At 35.3% G+C, this 20,172-nt stretch overlaps 1 protein-coding gene across 3 annotated transcripts in view; it reads left to right on the forward strand.

Moving 5' to 3' along the window:
- The window catches only part of GRIK2 (glutamate ionotropic receptor kainate type subunit 2), a gene marked incomplete at both ends in the record, with an annotated part of 700,362 nt that overhangs the window by 225,857 nt on the left and 454,333 nt on the right, over nucleotides 1-20,172 (forward strand). For all 3 annotated transcript variants that reach the window (XM_080700516.1, XM_080700517.1, XM_080700518.1), the window contains 2 exons: nucleotides 3,839-4,006; nucleotides 8,891-9,148. In XM_080700516.1, the coding sequence (XP_080556642.1) occupies nucleotides 3,839-4,006; nucleotides 8,891-9,148 (426 nt within the window). The remainder of the gene's footprint in view (nucleotides 1-3,838; nucleotides 4,007-8,890; nucleotides 9,149-20,172) is intronic.

Raw genomic sequence — 20,172 nt, forward strand, 5'->3', positions numbered from 1 at the left:
TTATAGGCCTTACCTTTTATTCACCAAAGAAAATATATACAATATACATCCTCTCCTTTTCTGCCCTTCTCTGTCTCTGGAAATCACAGGTAATTGGCTCTTGCCTAAGTAAATGAACTGTCTTCTTCCCCAAGCCTTGGCTTATTTGTGAGCTTTGGGTTTTATTTATTTATTTTTTGCTACCAAGCACCCTGGTTCCATCACTTACACTCTTTGCTATCTGTTTCTTTTGCCTTCCTATTGGTTCTTTCTGCATTGAAACATGTCAACTCTTTCTTATTATAAAGGCAACAATGAGCCTGTTGTGCTGGTGCACAGTTGTTATCTTAGTACTTGGGAAGCTGAGACAGGAAGATTGCAGGTTCAGCAAGTAGTGAGACACATCAACCTAGTGAGACCCTGTTTTCAAATAAGTAATAAAAAAAATCAAGCTAGGGGTATAGCTCAAAGGCAGAATGCCTCTGAGTTCAATCTCTAGTACCCCCCAAAAAAGAAAAAGAAACAAATGCCCAAATACCCTGAGATCTTAAATTCTTCTCTGTCAAGTTTCCTGTCTTCTGCTACACCTTAATATTCTAGCTTTATTTTAAAACATACTTTATTAGCCGGGTGTGGTGGCGCACGCTTGTAATCCCCGCGCTGGGAGGCTGAGACAGGAGGATCGCACAGGTTCAAAGCCAGCCTCAACTACTTAGTGAGGCTCTCAGCAACTTAGTGAGACCCTGTTTCCAAATAAAGTATAAAATAGGTCTGGGAGTATAGCCTGGAGGTAGAAAGCCTCTGGGTTCCACCCCCAGTACCACTAAAAAAAAAAAAACATATTTAATTTTTAAAAATAACAAGACTAGCATAAAGGAATGGTCACCTATTTAAAATATGCACTCAAGTGGGCATTTTGGTGTATGCCTGTACCTGTTTCAAAAAATAGGGGCTGGGGATATAGCTCAGATGTAGAATGTCCCTGGGTTCAATCTCCAGTAACATGAACATGCGTGCGTGCGTGCACGCACACACACACACACACACACACACACACACACACACACGCGCGATGGAAATTAAAGTTAATGAAATGACTATCATTTGAACCACAGTTAATATTTTATTAGTACAACTTGTAACTACTTGTTAAGCAATTTTGTCATCAAATGTCTTCTATAGAAAAAGTTTTAAATAGATGCATAGTACTTTGTAAGTTCTGTATTTCATATAACTAGTCTCTTATGATTGCATATCTAGGGCATTTTTATTTATATTTTTCTTATGAAATAAGAGGTGATGATCCTTCAGCTGATCAGTGAGAGTTTGCATAAGGACTTTTCTTATAAGTAGAATTAGGATTCCAAGCATGGTGGCTCATGCCTGTAATCTCAGTACTTGGAAGGCTGAGCCAAGAGGATTGCAGGTTTAAGGCCAGTGCACAGTAACTTAGTGAGATCCTGTTTCAAAATAAAAGATAAAATAGGGCTGCGGTTGTAGCTCGAAGGTAGAAAGCCTTGTTCGATCCCCAGTAAAATGTATTTATAAGTAGAAATTGTGGATTCAAATGCATATATGGTACTTGAAAACTTTATAGATTTAAAAATGTTCTTATAGAGAGCTTGTATCATGTTATTTTTCTATAGAACTCTGATTTTTCTCATACATCAATTAATTGATTTGAACTATAATTGTATATTCAACATTTGAAGTATATTCTATTTTGTTGTACTCTTGTTTCAAAGTGTATTCAGGTAGGTTTTCTGAAATACAGAAATGAAATTTAAAAAAAGATTTACACTTTAATACATCTTATTATTTAAATCATCATAGATCACATTTTAAGAAATTCTGTGTATTTTTCCTGAGTTAAATTTTGAAAAGAAAAATATTAATTTAGAGTGCAAAAGGCAAGAGCCAATACTGGCTCTTCATATACTTGTTGGGTGTATAATGTTTGGCCAAAATGTGCTTTCATATAAAATACTATTACTTGGGACTTCTGTGAAAGTTGAATGAAATCTCACACACATATTGAGCACATACACTATAGCTAACTCTTCTAAATACTTTGTACAATAATTCTATCTAGTTGCCCCCCATTATCCTAAATAGAAAAAAAATGAATAGACTCAAATTGGGACTTAAACGTTTATCTGCCTAAATTGACACTATTGGCAAGTTCCAGAGCCTGAATGTCAGTGTAGTAGCTGCAGAATTCAGGTTTACACCTCTACTGTCCCCCTGAGAAGGGATGCTGACCACCCACTGGATATGCACATATGCACTTGCCCAGCATAAGCCACCAATGATTTTAAATACATTCAGTTTACTATCTTACAGTGAGCTGATCACTATAGTAACTATATCATTAATTTGGTTAAAATTCAGAATAAAAAAAGATAGTTCAAACTGACATGTTATTGAATAACAATTTTCCCCATTCTTCCTGAATATGTTTTCTTTATCCCTGTGAGTTCTGCTTCCTTATAGTGAGAGGAAATGCCTTAACACTCCTATAACCTCTTCTTAAATTTGAGTATGAATCGCTAAGTATGAATTGGTAGCTGTAGAACTGGCGTGTGAAGAAGAGGACTTGTGAATGATTGGGACTTCTGTGAAAGTTGAATGAAATCTCACACACATATTGAGCACATACACTATAGCTAACTCTTCTAAATACTTTGTACAATTCTATCTAGTTGTCCCCCCCCATTATCCTAAATAGAAAAAAAAATGAATAGACTCAAATTGGGACTTAAACGTTTATCTGCTTAAATCGACACTATTGGCAAGTTCCAGAGCCTGAATGTCAGTGTAGTAGGTTGACACCATGTGTCAAACACATGGTGTGAACATTAAAAGGGAGGAGGCTAAATGCTTTCATTTCTACAGTACTAGCTTCTTAATGACGGGTTGCAGAATGTTCATAAGGTGTTTTCTTTTCATTCCACTCACTGGACCTACAGTAAGAAGGTGATTCTGTGATGTCAAAGGTCTCCTTTAGGTTGTTTCCAGCTGCAAAAAGCAGTATTCCAAGAAGAGGGGGGCAGGGACCAGGAAGAGGAAGCTTGAAAGGACTGGTTTTTACATGGCACTTTACACTTTATGGACAAAATTATATGCTATCGTGTTATTCATTGATTAATGGGTTTGCATTGTTTTGGAGAGCTATCCTTCATAAATGTCAAGTGTCCTCTGAGAAGGGACTTAGAGTAAGTGAACAGAGAAATGCTACTTCATTCTCTTCTTACATAAGTAAGGTGTGATGATTTGTAAATATTTTGGGCTTTTAACAAAATAAGTATCATAAGGGTTGTAGTAAAGAATTCTGACACCTGAATTCATGGAGATAAATTTAATTAACTTTTCCCAATGATTAGTTTTGCAGTTTCTATCAATACAGATTGCTGATAATTCTAGAAAAGTGTGTAAAATTAGAGGAGGAGTAATTTTCAGTACTTAAAGCAAGGCATATATATTCCTAAGTCCTAAAATAAGTGATTACTAATAAAAGAGGGGGAAATATATTTGAATAATTTTAAATTTTGGCCTCAATTTTCCCAATATTGATTTACCAAAATGGGAATATCTTAAAGTTCATAAAAAGTAAACACAAACTCCATGCATTTAAGTCACACACACATACCCTCCAATGCATACATCTATACATAAAAGTTCAGAAAAAGGTTATATTTTTTCTATATTCTAACAACCATTATTCTCTCTCTCTCTCTCCCTCTCTCTCTCTCTCTCTCTCTCTCTCTCTCTCTCTCTCTCTCTCTCTCTCTCTCTCTCCCTGTGTTCCTTCCTCCTTCCCTTCCCCACTCCCTCTCCCCTTCTATGCCTCTCTCACCAGGTGGTATTTTTGAATATGTGGAATCTGGCCCAATGGGAGCTGAGGAACTGGCGTTCAGATTTGCTGTGAACACAATCAACAGAAATAGAACCTTGTTGCCCAATACCACCCTAACCTACGATACACAGAAGATAAACCTCTATGACAGTTTTGAAGCATCCAAGAAAGGTAACTGATAGATATTTGGCATTATGTCTTCTAGAATTCAAATTTCCAGGTATTCTTAAGAGATTTCATAAGTCCATCATGCAGTTAATAATTTAACAATATGTGCATGGCCAGGTTTCTTTTCAAAATGTGATCATCAAATAATTTTTCCACATTGATCACCCTGCCTCGTTATTAAGCTTTACTTAGTTTCAAAAACCCACGTGCCATACATGTTGGTGCGTGCCTGTAATCCTGGTACTTGAGAGGCTGATACAAGAAGGTTACAGGTTCAAGGCCAGTCTCAGCAAGTAGTGAGACTCATCAACCTAGCAAGACCTTGTTTCAAAATAAAAATAAAATAGAGCTAATTGGAGTGCTCCTGTTTTCAATCCCCAGCACCAAACACACACACACACACACACACACACACACACACACACTCACACACACTAAAGTAAAATAACATCTATGAATGAATATTATGAATTTTTGTAACCTACTTCTACATTCTAATGTGCATTACCCATCAATCCCCTGTATTAGTATTGTGCTCTCAATTTATTGACTACCTTGAAAGTTTTGCAGTTCCAAGTGACCTAAAAAGTCAGTCCAATCTTAAAATTTTATTGAAAAATTGTGAATAATGTTTATAGATACTCCATGCTCACTTTTTTAAACTACTTATTTTTTATTATTACAACTGAAAATAAATGGCTATGAAAATTAGATTTGCATAAATCACCAATGATTTTTAAATGTTTAGTTTACTAACTTACTACAGCAGATTGCTGTAGTAACCATGTTATCAATTGGATTAGAATATAGAATAAAATATTCAAACTAATGTGGTATTGAATAACAGTTTTTTCTATTCTTCTTGAACACAAATATTCCTTATCCCTGTAGTCATCCTGAGTTCCTCATAGTTAAAGGAATTGTTACAATGCTGTAGCTTCTTGTTCAACTTGTATAGGTAGTTTCTAATAGTTTTGTCACCTGACACTATCGAATTGCCAGTTTTGAGTTGGCAGCTGTGGAACTGATTATATTCAAGGGAGTTTAATTTGTTAGTAATAAATGATATAGAAATTGAATTACATGAAAAATAATTCGAATACTTTACGTATTTTATGTTTTATGATATTGTAAAATTTTTAAATAATAGAAAAAATGTTGTGAAACTTTAATATTTAGATGTGAAGGAAATTGATACTAAAAACTATTTTCGAGATATACATGTGTATGCATATATACCTACTTTTATTCGTGCGTTATTGTCTCTTGTCATACTGTAGTTCACAGTGATATTGACATTCATGCACACAGAACTTGGTGAGCCTCTCCTCGTCTCGGTCCTCACTTCCTCCCCTTCCCCGTACATGATATTAAAGTTGGCATTGGTATTCTCACATATGCACAGTGGAAGTATTTTCTATATGAATTCTCCTTTCTGGCACCACTGCTCTCCCTTAGACCACCTCCCTATCTCCACTAGAGTTTCTCCTCCATTATCTAAAGCCTCTCTTGTATCATGATTCAGCTCTAGTCAAAGCATTATTTTAACCCAATAGAAGCCTTAGTGGTAAATGTGAGGTCGTTCCACAGTTTCATGTAGGCACTCTTTTTGTATATATAGAAGTCATTATAGAGTAAGGGGTCTTATCTTTCACATAGCTAGCATCCATCTAAGAGAAATGAACTTTTATAATAGAGATCTTTTCAAAGGCCAGGCTTATAAAGTCTTTGTTGTTACCTCATACTCTTAAATATTTGTCTTTCTATAATGCTCATATTATTTTACTAGCTACCTTACATTATGGAAATGTACATAATTACTTATAATTCTAAGTTGGTGCAGATTTCTTCTAAGCTTATTAATATTAATGGCAGCTGATAAGGTACAATATTGCTCAAGATGAAAGTATTCTCCTTTTTACCCAGAAGCTACCTGTGTTTATCAAAGCCGTATTCTGCCTGCCCTTTGAATTCATATCTTTATGAATACAAATAAGTTTCCACATTTCAGAACCATGTCAGGGTGATGAAAGGTTTAGAAGGCTGAAAAAAAGGTTAAAGTTTACTGCAAAATGCTACATTTGTCATCATAATTGCAAAATAAGTCATTAACTGCAAGACAAGTGCATTTGATTAGTGGCATAGTTCATGATCATTTTCATTAGGAAGAAGCTTTGCCTCTAACGAAAGCATTCAGACCAAAGGACATGGAATTAGTGCACTATAAATAAAATATTAATAGATTTCTTAATGGTGACTTCATAGGAACAATGCAAACCACAGCCTGGATATTCTGACAGCAAAATATGAGATGATAAAATAATTTGTTTTCTAAAGTGCTATAAGAAATTTACAAGCTTTGTCACCCATTAAAAGCTCATCAAGAATCAAATCCCTTTGACTTTGGCCTGAAGCTAGGAAAAAATTTGGCTTGAAGCTAGGAAAAACTCAAATAAGTATATGAGCAACCTTCTTTGTGAGATGTTAAAAGGACAAATGCCATAGTTTTATCTTATCTCGTGAATAGTCTTATCTTGTTAGTCTCTTTTTTTTGCTGAGCTATTACTGCTCAGAGAACACAGATATGTAAAAGGATAATATAAAGGAGAAATACAATATAGTTTTTAAACCTTGCAGGGGTTTAATAAATTTACATTTGAGAATTATATGACTGATTAATTATAAATATCTTAATTTGAACATTTAAAAATAGACATTTTCTAAAGCAAGGAAATAATAAGAAATTAGATTTAAATTTTAACATATTCTCGCTGGGCAGGGTGGTGCAGGCTTGTAATCCCAGCATTCAGGAAGCTGAGACTGGAGGATCATGGTTCACAGACAACCTCAACTACTTAGTGAGCCCCTTTGCAACTCAATGAAACCCTCTTTGAAAATAAAGAATAAAATATAGGGCTTGGGGTGTAGTTTAGAGGTAGAATGCCCCTGGGTTCCAACCCCAGTACCGCAAAATAAATAAATAAGGAAATAAATAAATAATAATAATAAATAATAAATTTTAACATTTTCTCTGATACTTTTTTCTCTCATTCCTTCATTAGGTAATATTGTTTTGCCCATTTAATGCTTTTACATAATAGCACTTAAATTATTTGAATCACACATTGTTTTTAAGTTACTTTTCTGACAATTGACAATTCTATTATTTTAAACACACTTAGGAATATTCTAAATGTCCTAATATAAATTTTTTAATCTCTTCTTTGTGACAAACAAAAAAAAAACTGGTGAAGGAAAATGTTTTGTTTTCAATGTAGATGAATTAAAGTCCTGTGATGAGTGAAAAATTTCAGGCTCTTTTCTACTGATTCAGAATTCCACTTATAATTCAGGAAGTAGGAATCTGTATATTCAAAATCAATTTATTTAGCTCATGTTGGAAATTTTTAAGAAAGTTCAAGCAAGTAGCTTCTTCAATCAAATGTTACTTAATTGTTAAGTATCTCTATGCTTTAAGAAATCATTTATCCCACTGTATTTTTTTATGCAGAAAACACTGAAGGAAAATGTCAGAAAATTTTATGCAGTAGAATCATAAACCATCCATTTGGAAGTATTGTGTCTAAATATCCCATTCGTGTCTAACTCCTGATAGCACTCTTTCTCAGCCCAGTTTAAATATTTGTAGTGATAGACAAACCATTTCTTCTTGGGGAAAAGTACTTCATTTTTGGATATTTACTACTTTCAATTTTTTTTTTTTTACTTAATTGGGTCAAAATTCAAAACCAGCTTCAAGTTATTTTTTCTAATTCTCCCTTTGCTGGTCAGTAAGAAAAACTTAAGCTTATTTTACAGGTTGGGTCTTCAAATACTTGAAGATGATTTTCATATTTTTAATAATTTCACTTCCTAGGACAAACTCACTATTTGTTTCAGTGTGCCTTATAGATTTTCAAGTCTTGACACAGTTTATTTTGTTTTATTTTATTTTTTTGTGGTTCTGAGGATGGAACCCAGGGGCCTTCTATCTCCTAGCTACGCCTCTGGACCTATTTTATATTTTATTTGGAAACAGGGTCTCACTAAGTTGCTAAGAGCTTCACTAAGTAGCTGAGGCTGGCTTTAAAACTTGATCCTCCTGTCTCTGCCTCTCAAGTACTGGGATTACAAGTGTGTACCACACACCTGGTTGACACAATCTATTTTAACCTAAGTGCCTTCTACTTTGTTTATCCCTCTTTTGGTTACTGCAATTATTATTCATGCAAAATAATGTTCTGTGAATTAATTCTAGCTATAAAAATATTTTAGAATAATATAAATACATACAGTACCTCGAAGCCAAGTTTCTAAACATGCTTGAGTACTTATCTAATGGTTTTGGTGTTCTTTTTACTCATCAAAGTTAATCCATATGAAATTACCCTCTAAGAACCATAGCAGGTTCTGTATGGGTAATTGTGATCTTGATCTAGATCCCTAGATATATTTAAATCTTAGTTATATTTTTCTATAGCTAATATATTAGGGAGGAGGAACCAAATAGCTATTGATCAGGAATTTGAAATTGTATTGGATGACCCGTAAACTTGGGAAGCGGCACTATTCTTCCACCTATCTGAAGAGAACTATTCTTAAATGAACACTTAAATTAACAATATGTATGTACAGATACTTGTTTATTTTTTCTCCTTCCCATGATATTATTTATAGAATTAAAAATAGGCATTTGGGTGAATTAATTCTCTTGTAACAAACTGGAAATGTTCAGAGCAAAAAATATGTAAAATTAATGAAATAGGAAATATTAAAGAAAAAAACCTACTTTATTCATTAAAACCTTTGCGTTTTAATAATAAGGTGGTATCTGTTGATGCTGGCACCTCTCCTCTTGGCATTAACAGACTGCTGTATCCTCTCCAGCCTGTGATCAGCTGTCTCTCGGAGTGGCTGCCATCTTTGGGCCTTCGCATAGCTCCTCTGCAAATGCAGTGCAGTCCATCTGCAATGCTCTTGGGGTTCCCCACATCCAGACCCGCTGGAAGCACCAGGTGTCAGACAACAAGGATTCCTTCTATGTCAGCCTCTACCCAGACTTCTCTTCACTCAGCCGTGCCATCTTAGACTTGGTACAGTTTTTCAAGTGGAAAACCGTCACAGTTGTATATGATGACAGCACAGGTAAGAAAAATTAGTAGCCCTTGGGTCTGTGCCTCAAATATATATTTGTTTCTGTGTTCTTGTTTTTTTTATTTTTATTTTTCTGTTGCGTGCACACACGCATGTGTGTATGTGTGTCTGTGTGTGTGTGTGGATTTTTAATTAAGTTAAAGAATAGAAGACAGTAGAACCAATATGTGTGTGCCTGTGTGTGTGAATTTTTAATTAAGTTAAAGGATAGAAGACACTGAAACCAAATATCAACCCTAACTTCATATATTCAAGCTAATAGCTAAATCACATACTTTGTATTTGTAAAATAAGTACATTTTTCTGTGAAGGATCAGCTAGTTTGATAAACTGAACAAACAACAGAGATAGTTGAAATATTTATTTAAAAATATTTCTACTAGAGTAAGACTAGTTTCTTCCAGTAAAGTCTCACAATTGGCTATCAGAGAAACTTGTCAAGAAAATCAGAATTTTTGCCTTAACATTTTACCTGTTGGTTTATATGTCAATAATGCATGCAAAAAGTTATAGATGTGATTATATGCCAGTAAAAGTAGCAAAACACCTGCCTTTGTTGAGCTTATAATTCACACTTAAGAACATGCGTAATGAGCAGATTGTGTTTGCAACTGGCCATTTGTTGTCTTTTTCAATTTAAAACACTTGAAGATTTGTGTGTTCTTGATTGTTTTGTATGATAGAATTGACATTACGATAGGCAGAGGAGTGTCTTTGAAAGGTATTCATAAATATACAAAAGAAGGCTTTTGTCCTTTTGTTTATATTTAAAAGTCTCAAGGTGGAATTTTCATGATGGAATTCAAAAAAGAGAATTTGTAAACCTCTCAAGTAAACAAGGTTATTATTTGAAGATGTGGGAGGAAATCTGTTTATAGCTAGAACTGTAGACTGAAATGGGTACGCCCCCCTCCAGCCCCATACCCAGCAAGATTAACAGTATTGACTCTATTATAAACTTATGTGTCCACTGTTTTCTGCAGGACACACATGTGACATTTTATTTATATTTGCTGTTTCCCATTCCAGATTTATTATGTATGCTATTCCTCCTATTTATATTCATTTCTATTTTGTTGTGTTGTCCAGTTTGATACATGATAATTATACTTTCATCCAGTCTTTGTTCCCACCCCCAAAACAGATGGGATGATAGATGAAATATAGTGCTAGAGTAGGAGAAATTCTTAAAATGATGTTAACAGGAGCTATTTATTTTTATGATAATTAGCATTTGTTGTTGTCGTGGATGAATGCTTTTAAACACCATGAAAGTCTGTTATAGCTCTGAATTATGTTCAAAAAATGACGGAAAGAATTGGCTTCAGAAACAAAGTTGTGTTTCTGTCAGTCATCTTGGAACATATGATTCATTTAAAATATAAACTAAAAATAAGCTGGATAGCTGTCAGCTTGTAAGTAATTCCAGGATAAATTGTAGATATTTGCTTTAAAATCCCTGTGTTTCATCTTTGTTTATAGACCGGTGGTCCATTAACAAAGAGTTCTGTGCTGGTAAGCAGAAGCCTGAGATTCTAGTCCTAGTTTTGCTCCTAAATTCCTGGAATAGCATTGGATAAGAGGATAAATGGAAACCACTCTAGAAATGAGCAATAATGCATTAAGTATTGTGATAGTTTCTGTAGACATAAATTATTTCATTCTGTCTTCAGACCAATTATCTGAGTCCCAAAAGAAAAGGTTATCACCCTATGATGTGTGCTCCCTCCTGTGACTGGGTCTCCTGTGCACCAGTAAGTTTAGACAGAAAAATAACCAGTTTTTTTTATTCCTTTCTTCCTTGAACTCTACAACCACCTTTAATGGGTATCAGATCTATACCTCTCTGATCTTCCCTCATGTGTATTTTTACAAGCATCCTTCTAACTGGATTCTCCATTTCTGCATCTTAATAACTTGGCCTCTATACTAAACTTAGAGTAATTTTAAAGCAGTTCTGATTGTGTTCTCCCTTACTAGTTTCACAATGCTCTAAAAATAAAGTCAAAGCACTTTAAGAAGACTTACTTCCTCTCTAATGGGATTTTAGCTTAAATACCCTACTTTTTTCTAAATACCTTACTTTAATACCATTAAATTTCTTTTAATTGCTGAAAATACTATTTTGTTCACCTGTAAAGTCTCATTTTAACTCTAGTCCTCCTAGCCACCAAGTGTACACATGTGCATGTGCACATTTGAACTTACTCAGTCACGTAACATCTGGCTTTGATGTCTTGAAGAAAGCCTTCCCTAACTCTTGTTCCTAATTCTCAGATAGGTCTCCCCCAACATACTCTCCATTGTACCAGTTATGTCCAGGAACTTTCCAAGGTGTACACCGAGCACATTATGAATGGCCTGTATTGACTGATCTCCCAATAGACCAAGCCTATATATATATGCAGAATAAGCCCCCAAACTATTAATTTTATCTTCAGTACTCAACTGCCTGGCTCCTGGAAATACCTTAAGAAATTTTTAAGGAATAAAGACATGAAAATATTTATATTAATTGTTTAGTCGACAAATCAATGAATCAAATAATCTTCTCAATATCAAATTCCATTAGATAGCTTTTAAATACTTGCCATTGAATAAGTAAACTCCACTAATTTTCTGGTGAGTAAATATCATTTCTTCTTTGATTTCAAAAACTGGATACAAAAGTCAGAATGAGTTGTGTTTATATACAATTTCAGCTATAAATAAACATGTATTTATTTCAACAATCATCATCAACCCTTTTCTGGTACCAGGGGACACCTTCAGTAGAGGGGACATGATTATGGAGAGAAATTTTAGCTGTCTCCACTTGCTCCGAGTAGGAACAGTGACATGTCATCACTGCATGATGATAGTGTAAGCAGTGCAGAGAGAGTCAAGGAAACAAAATTGTGATAGCTCAAGAGAGGAGTAGCTGAAAGCCCTGTGGAAAGGGCAGAGGAGAGTTTTGGAGAATGTGACATTATCATGATATCACCATGGAGGAAAGCAGAAATGCTTCATCTGGAGAAGAAATGAAAGGGAGCAACATGTGTAAATTTGAGGATGTCTGAGAGAGCAGTTTGTAGAGAATTGCAAGGACTTTGTTACAACAGATTATCATAAACAAAGGAGATGAGAAGTAAGAAGGGAGAATTTACAAAAGGCTGGCATAGGCAAGGTCACTGAGAGATTCAAACTTCCTATTCTACCTTTTCTTGCCACACTCCCATGCCCTGGAATCTCTATGATTATAGGAATATCAGTGATGTTTATCTGATGTGACCCTCTTTTCTAGGCCAACACTGAATGCCACAGAGATGGGCATCTGTCTTCCGTTTGCTTTCCTAGGAATTCAGAAAGGGGCATAGGGAGAGGGCATCCAGCAGCATGGACCCACATGGTTACCATGGTCTTTGATGTCAAAACAATCTAGCTTGAGATCTTGGCCCTGTTGCGGGTTTCCTGCAAGAAACATGACCTCTGAGAGCCTGAGCTAGGCTTTTGTAAGCTGAGGACAGTATGCACTTCACGGTTTTGTTGACATCATTTACAAAACATGTGAAACATTCCAGAAAAAGAAGCTTAGAACCTAAAAAATATACTATGTGCTACATGCCATTTATTTTTCACAATACTCAGTACTCATAAACATTAGGATTTATGGAATGATGTTGAGGTAGAGAATTGTAAGATTTAAACTTACTGATGAGAGGATTCAGTAAGTAGATGAGGAGAGGGAGTGATGAAGAAAGAAGGGAGAATGAGCTCCAGGCTTCTGGTCTGTGTGACGATCAGTGGCACATTTACCTAAAAAGGGGGAAACAAGAACAAGAGACTTGGGAGAGGACATGGTAGGTCTGGTTCCTAAAATATTAAGTTTGAAATATTGATGAAGTATCCACCTATAATCACCCAATGATATTGGACGTATCATAAAAATATCTTGAAAAATAGAAATTTAGTATGAGTATATATTGTTCCCCTTGGCATTTTGCTCTTCCCTCCTTTCAACTTTTTTGTAGTATGAAAAAATAAAAAAAGAGTGGAAAAAAAACCAAATCAATAAAGCCAAAATCAGAGTAATGTCACAAGGGAGTTAAGGGTTATATTAGTGACCGAGCAGCCATGGGGTTGTATACACAAGAGTGAAATTTTTTAAAATTAATGATGGAAAATCAATCACCATTTTTAGGAACTGTAATATTTTAAAAAATTTGAGCTTTAATTTATTTATGTGATATGGTTATAATAAAAAGGTAAAGAACTAGCCAGGTGTGGTGGCGCATGCTTATAATCCCAGCATTCTGGAGGCTGAGACTGGCACATCGTGGTTTTCGCACAGCCTCAGCTACTTAGTGAGGCCCTCCACAACTTATTGATACCCTGTTTCAAAATAAAGAATAAAAAAAATAGGGCAGGAGGTGTAGCTTGGAGGTCAAATGCCCCTGGGTTCCATGCCCAGACCCAAAAAAGAAAGAAGAAAAAAAAAGGTAAAGAACTTAATTCTAAGCAGAGACAAAAATACTTTCTTTTCTAACTTTAACTTTACTAATTTATGCCAAATATGTTATATACTGAGTTCTATGTACATCTGCATGTGCTTTTGGAGTTTGTTTAGTAAAATAAGAAGTCACATAATAGTAAAGAAGAAATTTTATTTTATCTGGAATCTACATTTAAATAGTATAAAATAAAATAATTCAATGGAGTAAGTTAATTTGAAAATATATATTCCTGGTAGACACTAATTTTAAATAATATAACTTTTTGTATTATGAAACATAAAATCAAGTAATTTCAATTTTATTTCAGGGAGTAGGGTAATTGGGATCTGAGATGATTATATGTTGTACATTTTAACACAAAGCTTCAAGTTCTGTGTTCTCTAATTCCAAGTACAATTACAATTAGCAATTACAAGTTAAAACTAATTATTTGGATATAGTTGATTACATAGCTTGGTATAGTACTATTTCCACAGAGTTGGTTATGTTTGAACATTGTGTCTATTTAAGAAAGCATAAAAATATTTCTTACATTATTTCTTGAGTTCTGATTAGATAATAATGAATATTTTTAAGTGTCTTCTTAGGACTTATTCTTTTTCCAAGTTTTTCAACCTTTAAAATATATGCCAACACTAAAACAAAAAGTAGAATTTCTAATCTACAACAATTACAAAATTCATATTTCTGCATATAGTAAAATAAATATATATCTGGTCTAGAGAAATATAAAAAGCAGGTTTTAATTAAAAACTGAGCAATAGTATTTATCTTTGTTGGGAAAGAAAAAGATAATAAAAGTATAATTCTCACATATATGGTCAGACACTGCTAATTTTCTTAAATTTCCCCTAAATTTAAACCTATCTGCATTTGCCTCTTCATACGCATTCCCCTGCCCACAGCCTTTCTTGTTCTTGTCCTTTTTTTCTCTCTATGCAACATAAGAGGAAGGAAAGAGCTTGAATGATCTCTGAAGAAATTTACAGTCTGACTTCCCTGCTTCAGAGACTTCTGCTTTGGTCTCTGGTGTGTCATCCTTTCTATTACCTCCATTTGGGCCATTTATTTCTCTTAAACTCTTAATCTTCTTCCTCTTTTTTTGTTAAGTGCTTATGTTATTCAGGGGTAAATTCCCACTTTCTTTTTCATTTGATTATCTAATTTCTTTGTAAAACTTTTCACCTGTCCCTTGCCTTCTTCTGCCTTTATGTTATAGACTCTTCAGCTGCTTTTAGACTTCTAAGTTCATAGATCCATCATGTGTATTTGAATATCTCGTCCATCAATCCATTCATCCGTCATGATGAACTATTTTATCATCTGTATCTGAATATCTCACAGAGATATCTAATCCAAATTTACAAATGCCAAACACATTATCTTTACTACCAATTCGATTTCCCCCCCTGATTTTTCCCTGTTCACGGAGATATTTCAGCTGGCAACTAGTGATTGTGCAAGAGTCCTGTCTGTTTCTCATTCCCCTCTTCCTTCCTTCCTTCCTTCCTTCCTTCCTTCCTTCCTTCCTTCCTTCCTTCCGTTCTCTCTCTCTCTCTCTCTCTCTCTCTCTCTCTCTCTGTCTTTCTTTTTGGTGCTGAGAATTAAATCTAAGAGGATTTACCTCTGAGCTATACCCTCAACCCTATTTTTCATTCTTTTTAAACAAGGCCTCACTCAGTTGCAAAGGGCCTCATCAAGTAGCTGAGTCTGGCTGCAAACCTGCAAGCCTCCTGTCTCAGTCTCCCAAGTACAATCGTGTACCACCACGCCTGGCTCATTCTCCATTTCTGATGGATCACTAATGTTGCTCAGTGTTATCCCACACTTCTCAAATTTACTCCTCCCCCTCAACTCCACTGCCTGTCTTTGTTAGCATCCCTATCATTTACTGCATGAATCATGACTGCCCACTGCCATATTTGAGCTCATCTGTCTAGCACAGACAAAATAGTCTTTTCTGAAATGATTCTGATGATACTATTTCCAAGGTTAATGTTGTCCAGTTGCTCCTCAGTTCATTTGTGTGTGTGTGTGGGGGGGGGGGTACTGGGGATAGAACTCAGGGGCATTGTACCTCCAAGTTACACCCTCAGCCCTATTTTTTATTCTTTATTATTTTTTGAAGCAGGGTCTCACTGAGGTGCGAAGGGCCTCACTGAGTAGTAGCTGAGGCTGTCCGTCAATCGAGATCCTTTGGTCTCAGCCTCCCAAATGCTGGGATTACATGCTCCTCAGTTCTGGAAAGAGTAAGTTTTGATACCTCAGCAGGTCATGCTCAGCCTCCATCATTGGCCTTCCCATGCCTCTGGTTTTACTTCTCTGGTGTTCCTTTTCTCAGCATATGTATAGTTTCCCTTGAATAGTTGTCTTTCTTTTTATCCAGTCACTCTGCTGTCTCCTTTTATTTGCTGTGCATAAACCATTCTTTTTGCTTGGTATACACTTACCCTCTGGTGACCTACTCACCACTTTCAAGGTGTACTTCAAAATAGTCTCATGAGGTAGCCTTCCCTGACTACTACTCATGTGAGCTAATAACTCTGTCCTTAGTGTGTATGGTGCAGATTTACTTTGGTTGATAAAATAGTTCATCATTGTTTCTGTAGTAAATCTTATTTTTAGTATATTCATACAACCTGTTTAACAGAGGCAGTGCTTTCCTGGATATTGGTGCTATGAATGTGTTATGAACCATCCATCTATTTATTTCTTCATTTATTTGTTGTCTTCACAAATAATCATCAAGTATCTGCTATGTGTCAGCACTGTTTCCAGCACTGGAGATATAAGTGAAAACAAAACAGACAAAAAGTTTGTCTGATGGAATTTACTTTTTCATATAAGTGATAAACAATAACAAAATAAATTAGTATATTCCATCATCGCCATTGCAATAAGGATTAAAATGAAAGGTGAACCAGGAGAGGTGAATAGGGAATCTGAGAGAAAAAATATTGCAAAATTAAGTGAAGTCGTCAGAAGAGACATTAGTTAGAAGGTGACAGTTGAGCTAAGACTAGAACAAACTAAGGAAATAGGCCATGGGAATATCTGAAGGAAGACTTTTAAAAACAAAAGGATCAAGAAGTAAAAAAAAATTACCAAAGAGAAAAGAGGTTGAGAATTTAGAAGGAAAGGAGTATTTTTTTCACTTTGAAGTAGGAATTTTTGGAAAGTCCAAAAACTGGTTTTTGTGACATCCATCATTTTTATATATCTCTGCATAAAAATATGTATGTATGTGTAATTACATATTCATATATCCCATTATTCTCTTAGCAAATGTCCTTCAAAATAGCTCAATATAGAAACTTTTTCAAATAAAGATTTACTTATACATCAGTTATGTAGTAATGATTGTGCTTTATCATGGAAACTGTTTCTTAGAAGTTTAATAATGCTGGATGTGATGGCGCACGCTTGCAATCCCAGCATTTGGGAGGCTGAGACTGGAGGATCACGGTTCGTGGATAGCCTTGGCTACTTAGTGAGGCTCTCTCTGCAACTCAGTGAAACCCTATTTCAAAAATAAAGAATAAAAATTGGGCAGGGAGTGTAGCTACGAGGTCGAATACCTCTGAGTTCTATCCCCAGTCCCCAGACCCACACACACAAAAAAAGTTTGATAATATATATATATATATATATATATATATATATATTTATTTTTATTTTTATTTTTATTTTTTTTTTGGTGGTACTGGGGTTCCTGGAAGCCCTTCTACCTCCGGGCTACACTCCCAGACCTATTTTATATTTTTGAAACAGGGTCTCTTAAGCCAGCCGCGCTGGCTTCGAACCTGCGCCATCCTCCTGTCTCCGCCTCCCAAGCGCGGGGATTACAAACGTGCGCCACCACGCCCGGCCTGATAATATTTATTTTTAATTGCAATAAGATTTTAGGTTATAAAGGAAAAAACAGTCTTCTGCGTATCCATCCCTACAAAATATAAGAGATTATTTAGTGGCTATTTTATCAGAAACACATTTTTAATCCATAATAAGCCCCTTCTGTAATTTAACTGGTTTATTATTATTATTAGGAAAAAAGATTGTTTTTGTGCTTTTATTGGTGCATTATAGTCTCACATCATAATGTAAATCATGTCGACAATGACATACAGGCACACAGCATTTGGTGGCCCCACCTGCCCATTTCCCTCCCTCCCAATACAGAGTACTCAGATTAACATCAGTATATTCATAGGTATGCACATATTCGAAGGTAATATTTTCATTAATGAACATTAGTTCTCCTCCTCCTCTATCCTTAGATCTCCTCCCTGGCTCCACTGAGGTTTCTCCTCCATTATCTGGAAGCCCTCTTGTATCCCAATTACTCCCTACTCTGCACATTTAGAGAAAACATGACCTTTCACTCTCTATGATTGACTAATCTCAATTAACACAATGTTCTCAGGGTTCTTCCATCTTCTTGCAAATGACATAATTTTGTTTTGCTTTATTGCTGAGTAGAATTCCTTTGTGTGTTTCCCATAATTTTGCAATCCATTCATCTGTTGATGGACATCTATTTTGGCTTCATAATTTGGCTGTTATGAATTATGCTTCTATGAACATGGGCATGCATATATTGCTGTAGTTTTCTGGTTTCAAGTTATGTTACCCTACTGTCCTAAACAAAAGGCTAGAATTTATTCTGCCTTTCTAACTTTAAATTTGGACTGACTAATCAACTTCTTCCTGTCTTTCTCTCCTGTCTTCTCCCAGCCTCTAGTAATCACCATTTTGCTCTCTACTTCTATGAGACCAACTTTTTTAGCTCTTCAGTGAGACCATGTGATATTTTTGTGCATGGCTTATTTCACTTCACATAATTTCTCCAGGTTCATTCATATCATTAATGACAGGATTTTGTTTTTAGGGCTGAATAATATTCCATTGGACATATTTACCACATTTTCTTAATTTTAATATTTATTAATATTTAGTTTAAATACATATCATTACTATTGTGAACTGTATGACAATAAACACGGCAATGCAGGTATATTTTGGACATACTCATTTACTTTTTCTGGAAATATACCCAGTGGAGAGATTGTTGGATCATATAGTAGCTGTATTTTTAGTTTTTTGAGCACCCTCCATGCTGTTTTCTATTATGGCTCTGCTTACTTAAATTCCCTTCTCAACTTTCTCTGCATTCTCACCAGCATTTGCCATTTGGTGTTCTTTTGATAGTAGTCCTTCTAACTGGGGTGAGATGGTATCCCATTGTGATTTTGATTTGCATTTTTCTGATGATTAGTGATGGTAAACATTTTGTTCATATAGCTATTGGCCTTTGCATGCCTTCTAAGAAATACCTCTCCAGATCATTCATTCGCCTGTTTTAGTTGGATTATTTGGGGTTTTACTGTTGAGTTGTGAAGGTAGCAGTGTCCACAGGAAGGGCATTTCAGTAACTAAAAAAGTCACTCATCAAATATTTTTTGCACGAAAATGTTAGTTGCATACTAAATCTATAATGTTATAAACAAATCTCTCTATTCTAGAAAGCTGGATTTACAGCTGACCTTGGTCTTGATAGGAAAATTCTTGTTATGTTAAATCTGTGATGGGGAGTGGTCACTATAGCATGATCTAGGGTAGAGGTTCTCAAACTTCAGCATGTATTAAACTCTTTAGAAAATCCTGTTTAAGTCTGTCAACTGACCTTATTCTGAGCTTCTGATGGAATAGGTGTGGAGTGCGGCCTGAGAACATTTTTCTAATAAGATCCCAGGTGGTCATGAGGCCACCAATCTAGCAACCACACATTCAGAACCACTTACCTGGGAAGGAAAGTATTGGAAGAAAACTGACCACACGCTACTATGTGTATATATGTCACTGTGACTCTATCATGTACAATGACATTGCACCATGCAAAATGAATAAACACATAAATGAATTAGAAATAAAAAAAATTTAAAGGGAACCAGTAGTTATCCAATCTTGACTAATAAATTTTTTCATTCTTTGAAAAGTAGTCTATATTAGATCAAACTTGTCAATACAATAAAAAAGGCTATCATTTAAAAAAAGATCTAAAATTTTAAAACAATGTTTTTTTTTATAGTGATTTAACCCTGATAAAATGATCAATTCTTCTTTAAAAAGACTCAGTCTGAGCCAGGCATGGTGGCCCATAGCTGTAATCCCAGCATTCCGGAGGCTGAGACTAGATGATCACAGTGCACAGACAGCCTCAGCTACTTAGTGAGGCCCTCTACAACTTAGTGAGACCCTGTTTCAAAATAAAGAATGAAAAAATAGGCCAGGGCAGGGGGGTGTAGCTCGGAGGTCGAATGCCCTTGGGTTCCATCCCCAGACCAGAAAAAAAAGACTCAGTCTTCTGAAGGTTTTTTTTATATTTTTTTGCAGGACTGGGAATGGAACCTGAACCATTCTACCTCTTAGCTACACACCCAGCCCGACTTTTTATTCCTTATTTTGAAACAGGGTCTCGCTGAGTTGCAAAGAACCTCACTAAATAGCTGAGGCTGGCCACAA

The sequence above is a fragment of the Muscardinus avellanarius genome, assembly GCF_963383645.1.
Source record: "Muscardinus avellanarius genome assembly, chromosome: 8".
In the NCBI taxonomy this organism is placed as follows: domain Eukaryota; kingdom Metazoa; phylum Chordata; class Mammalia; order Rodentia; family Gliridae; genus Muscardinus; species Muscardinus avellanarius.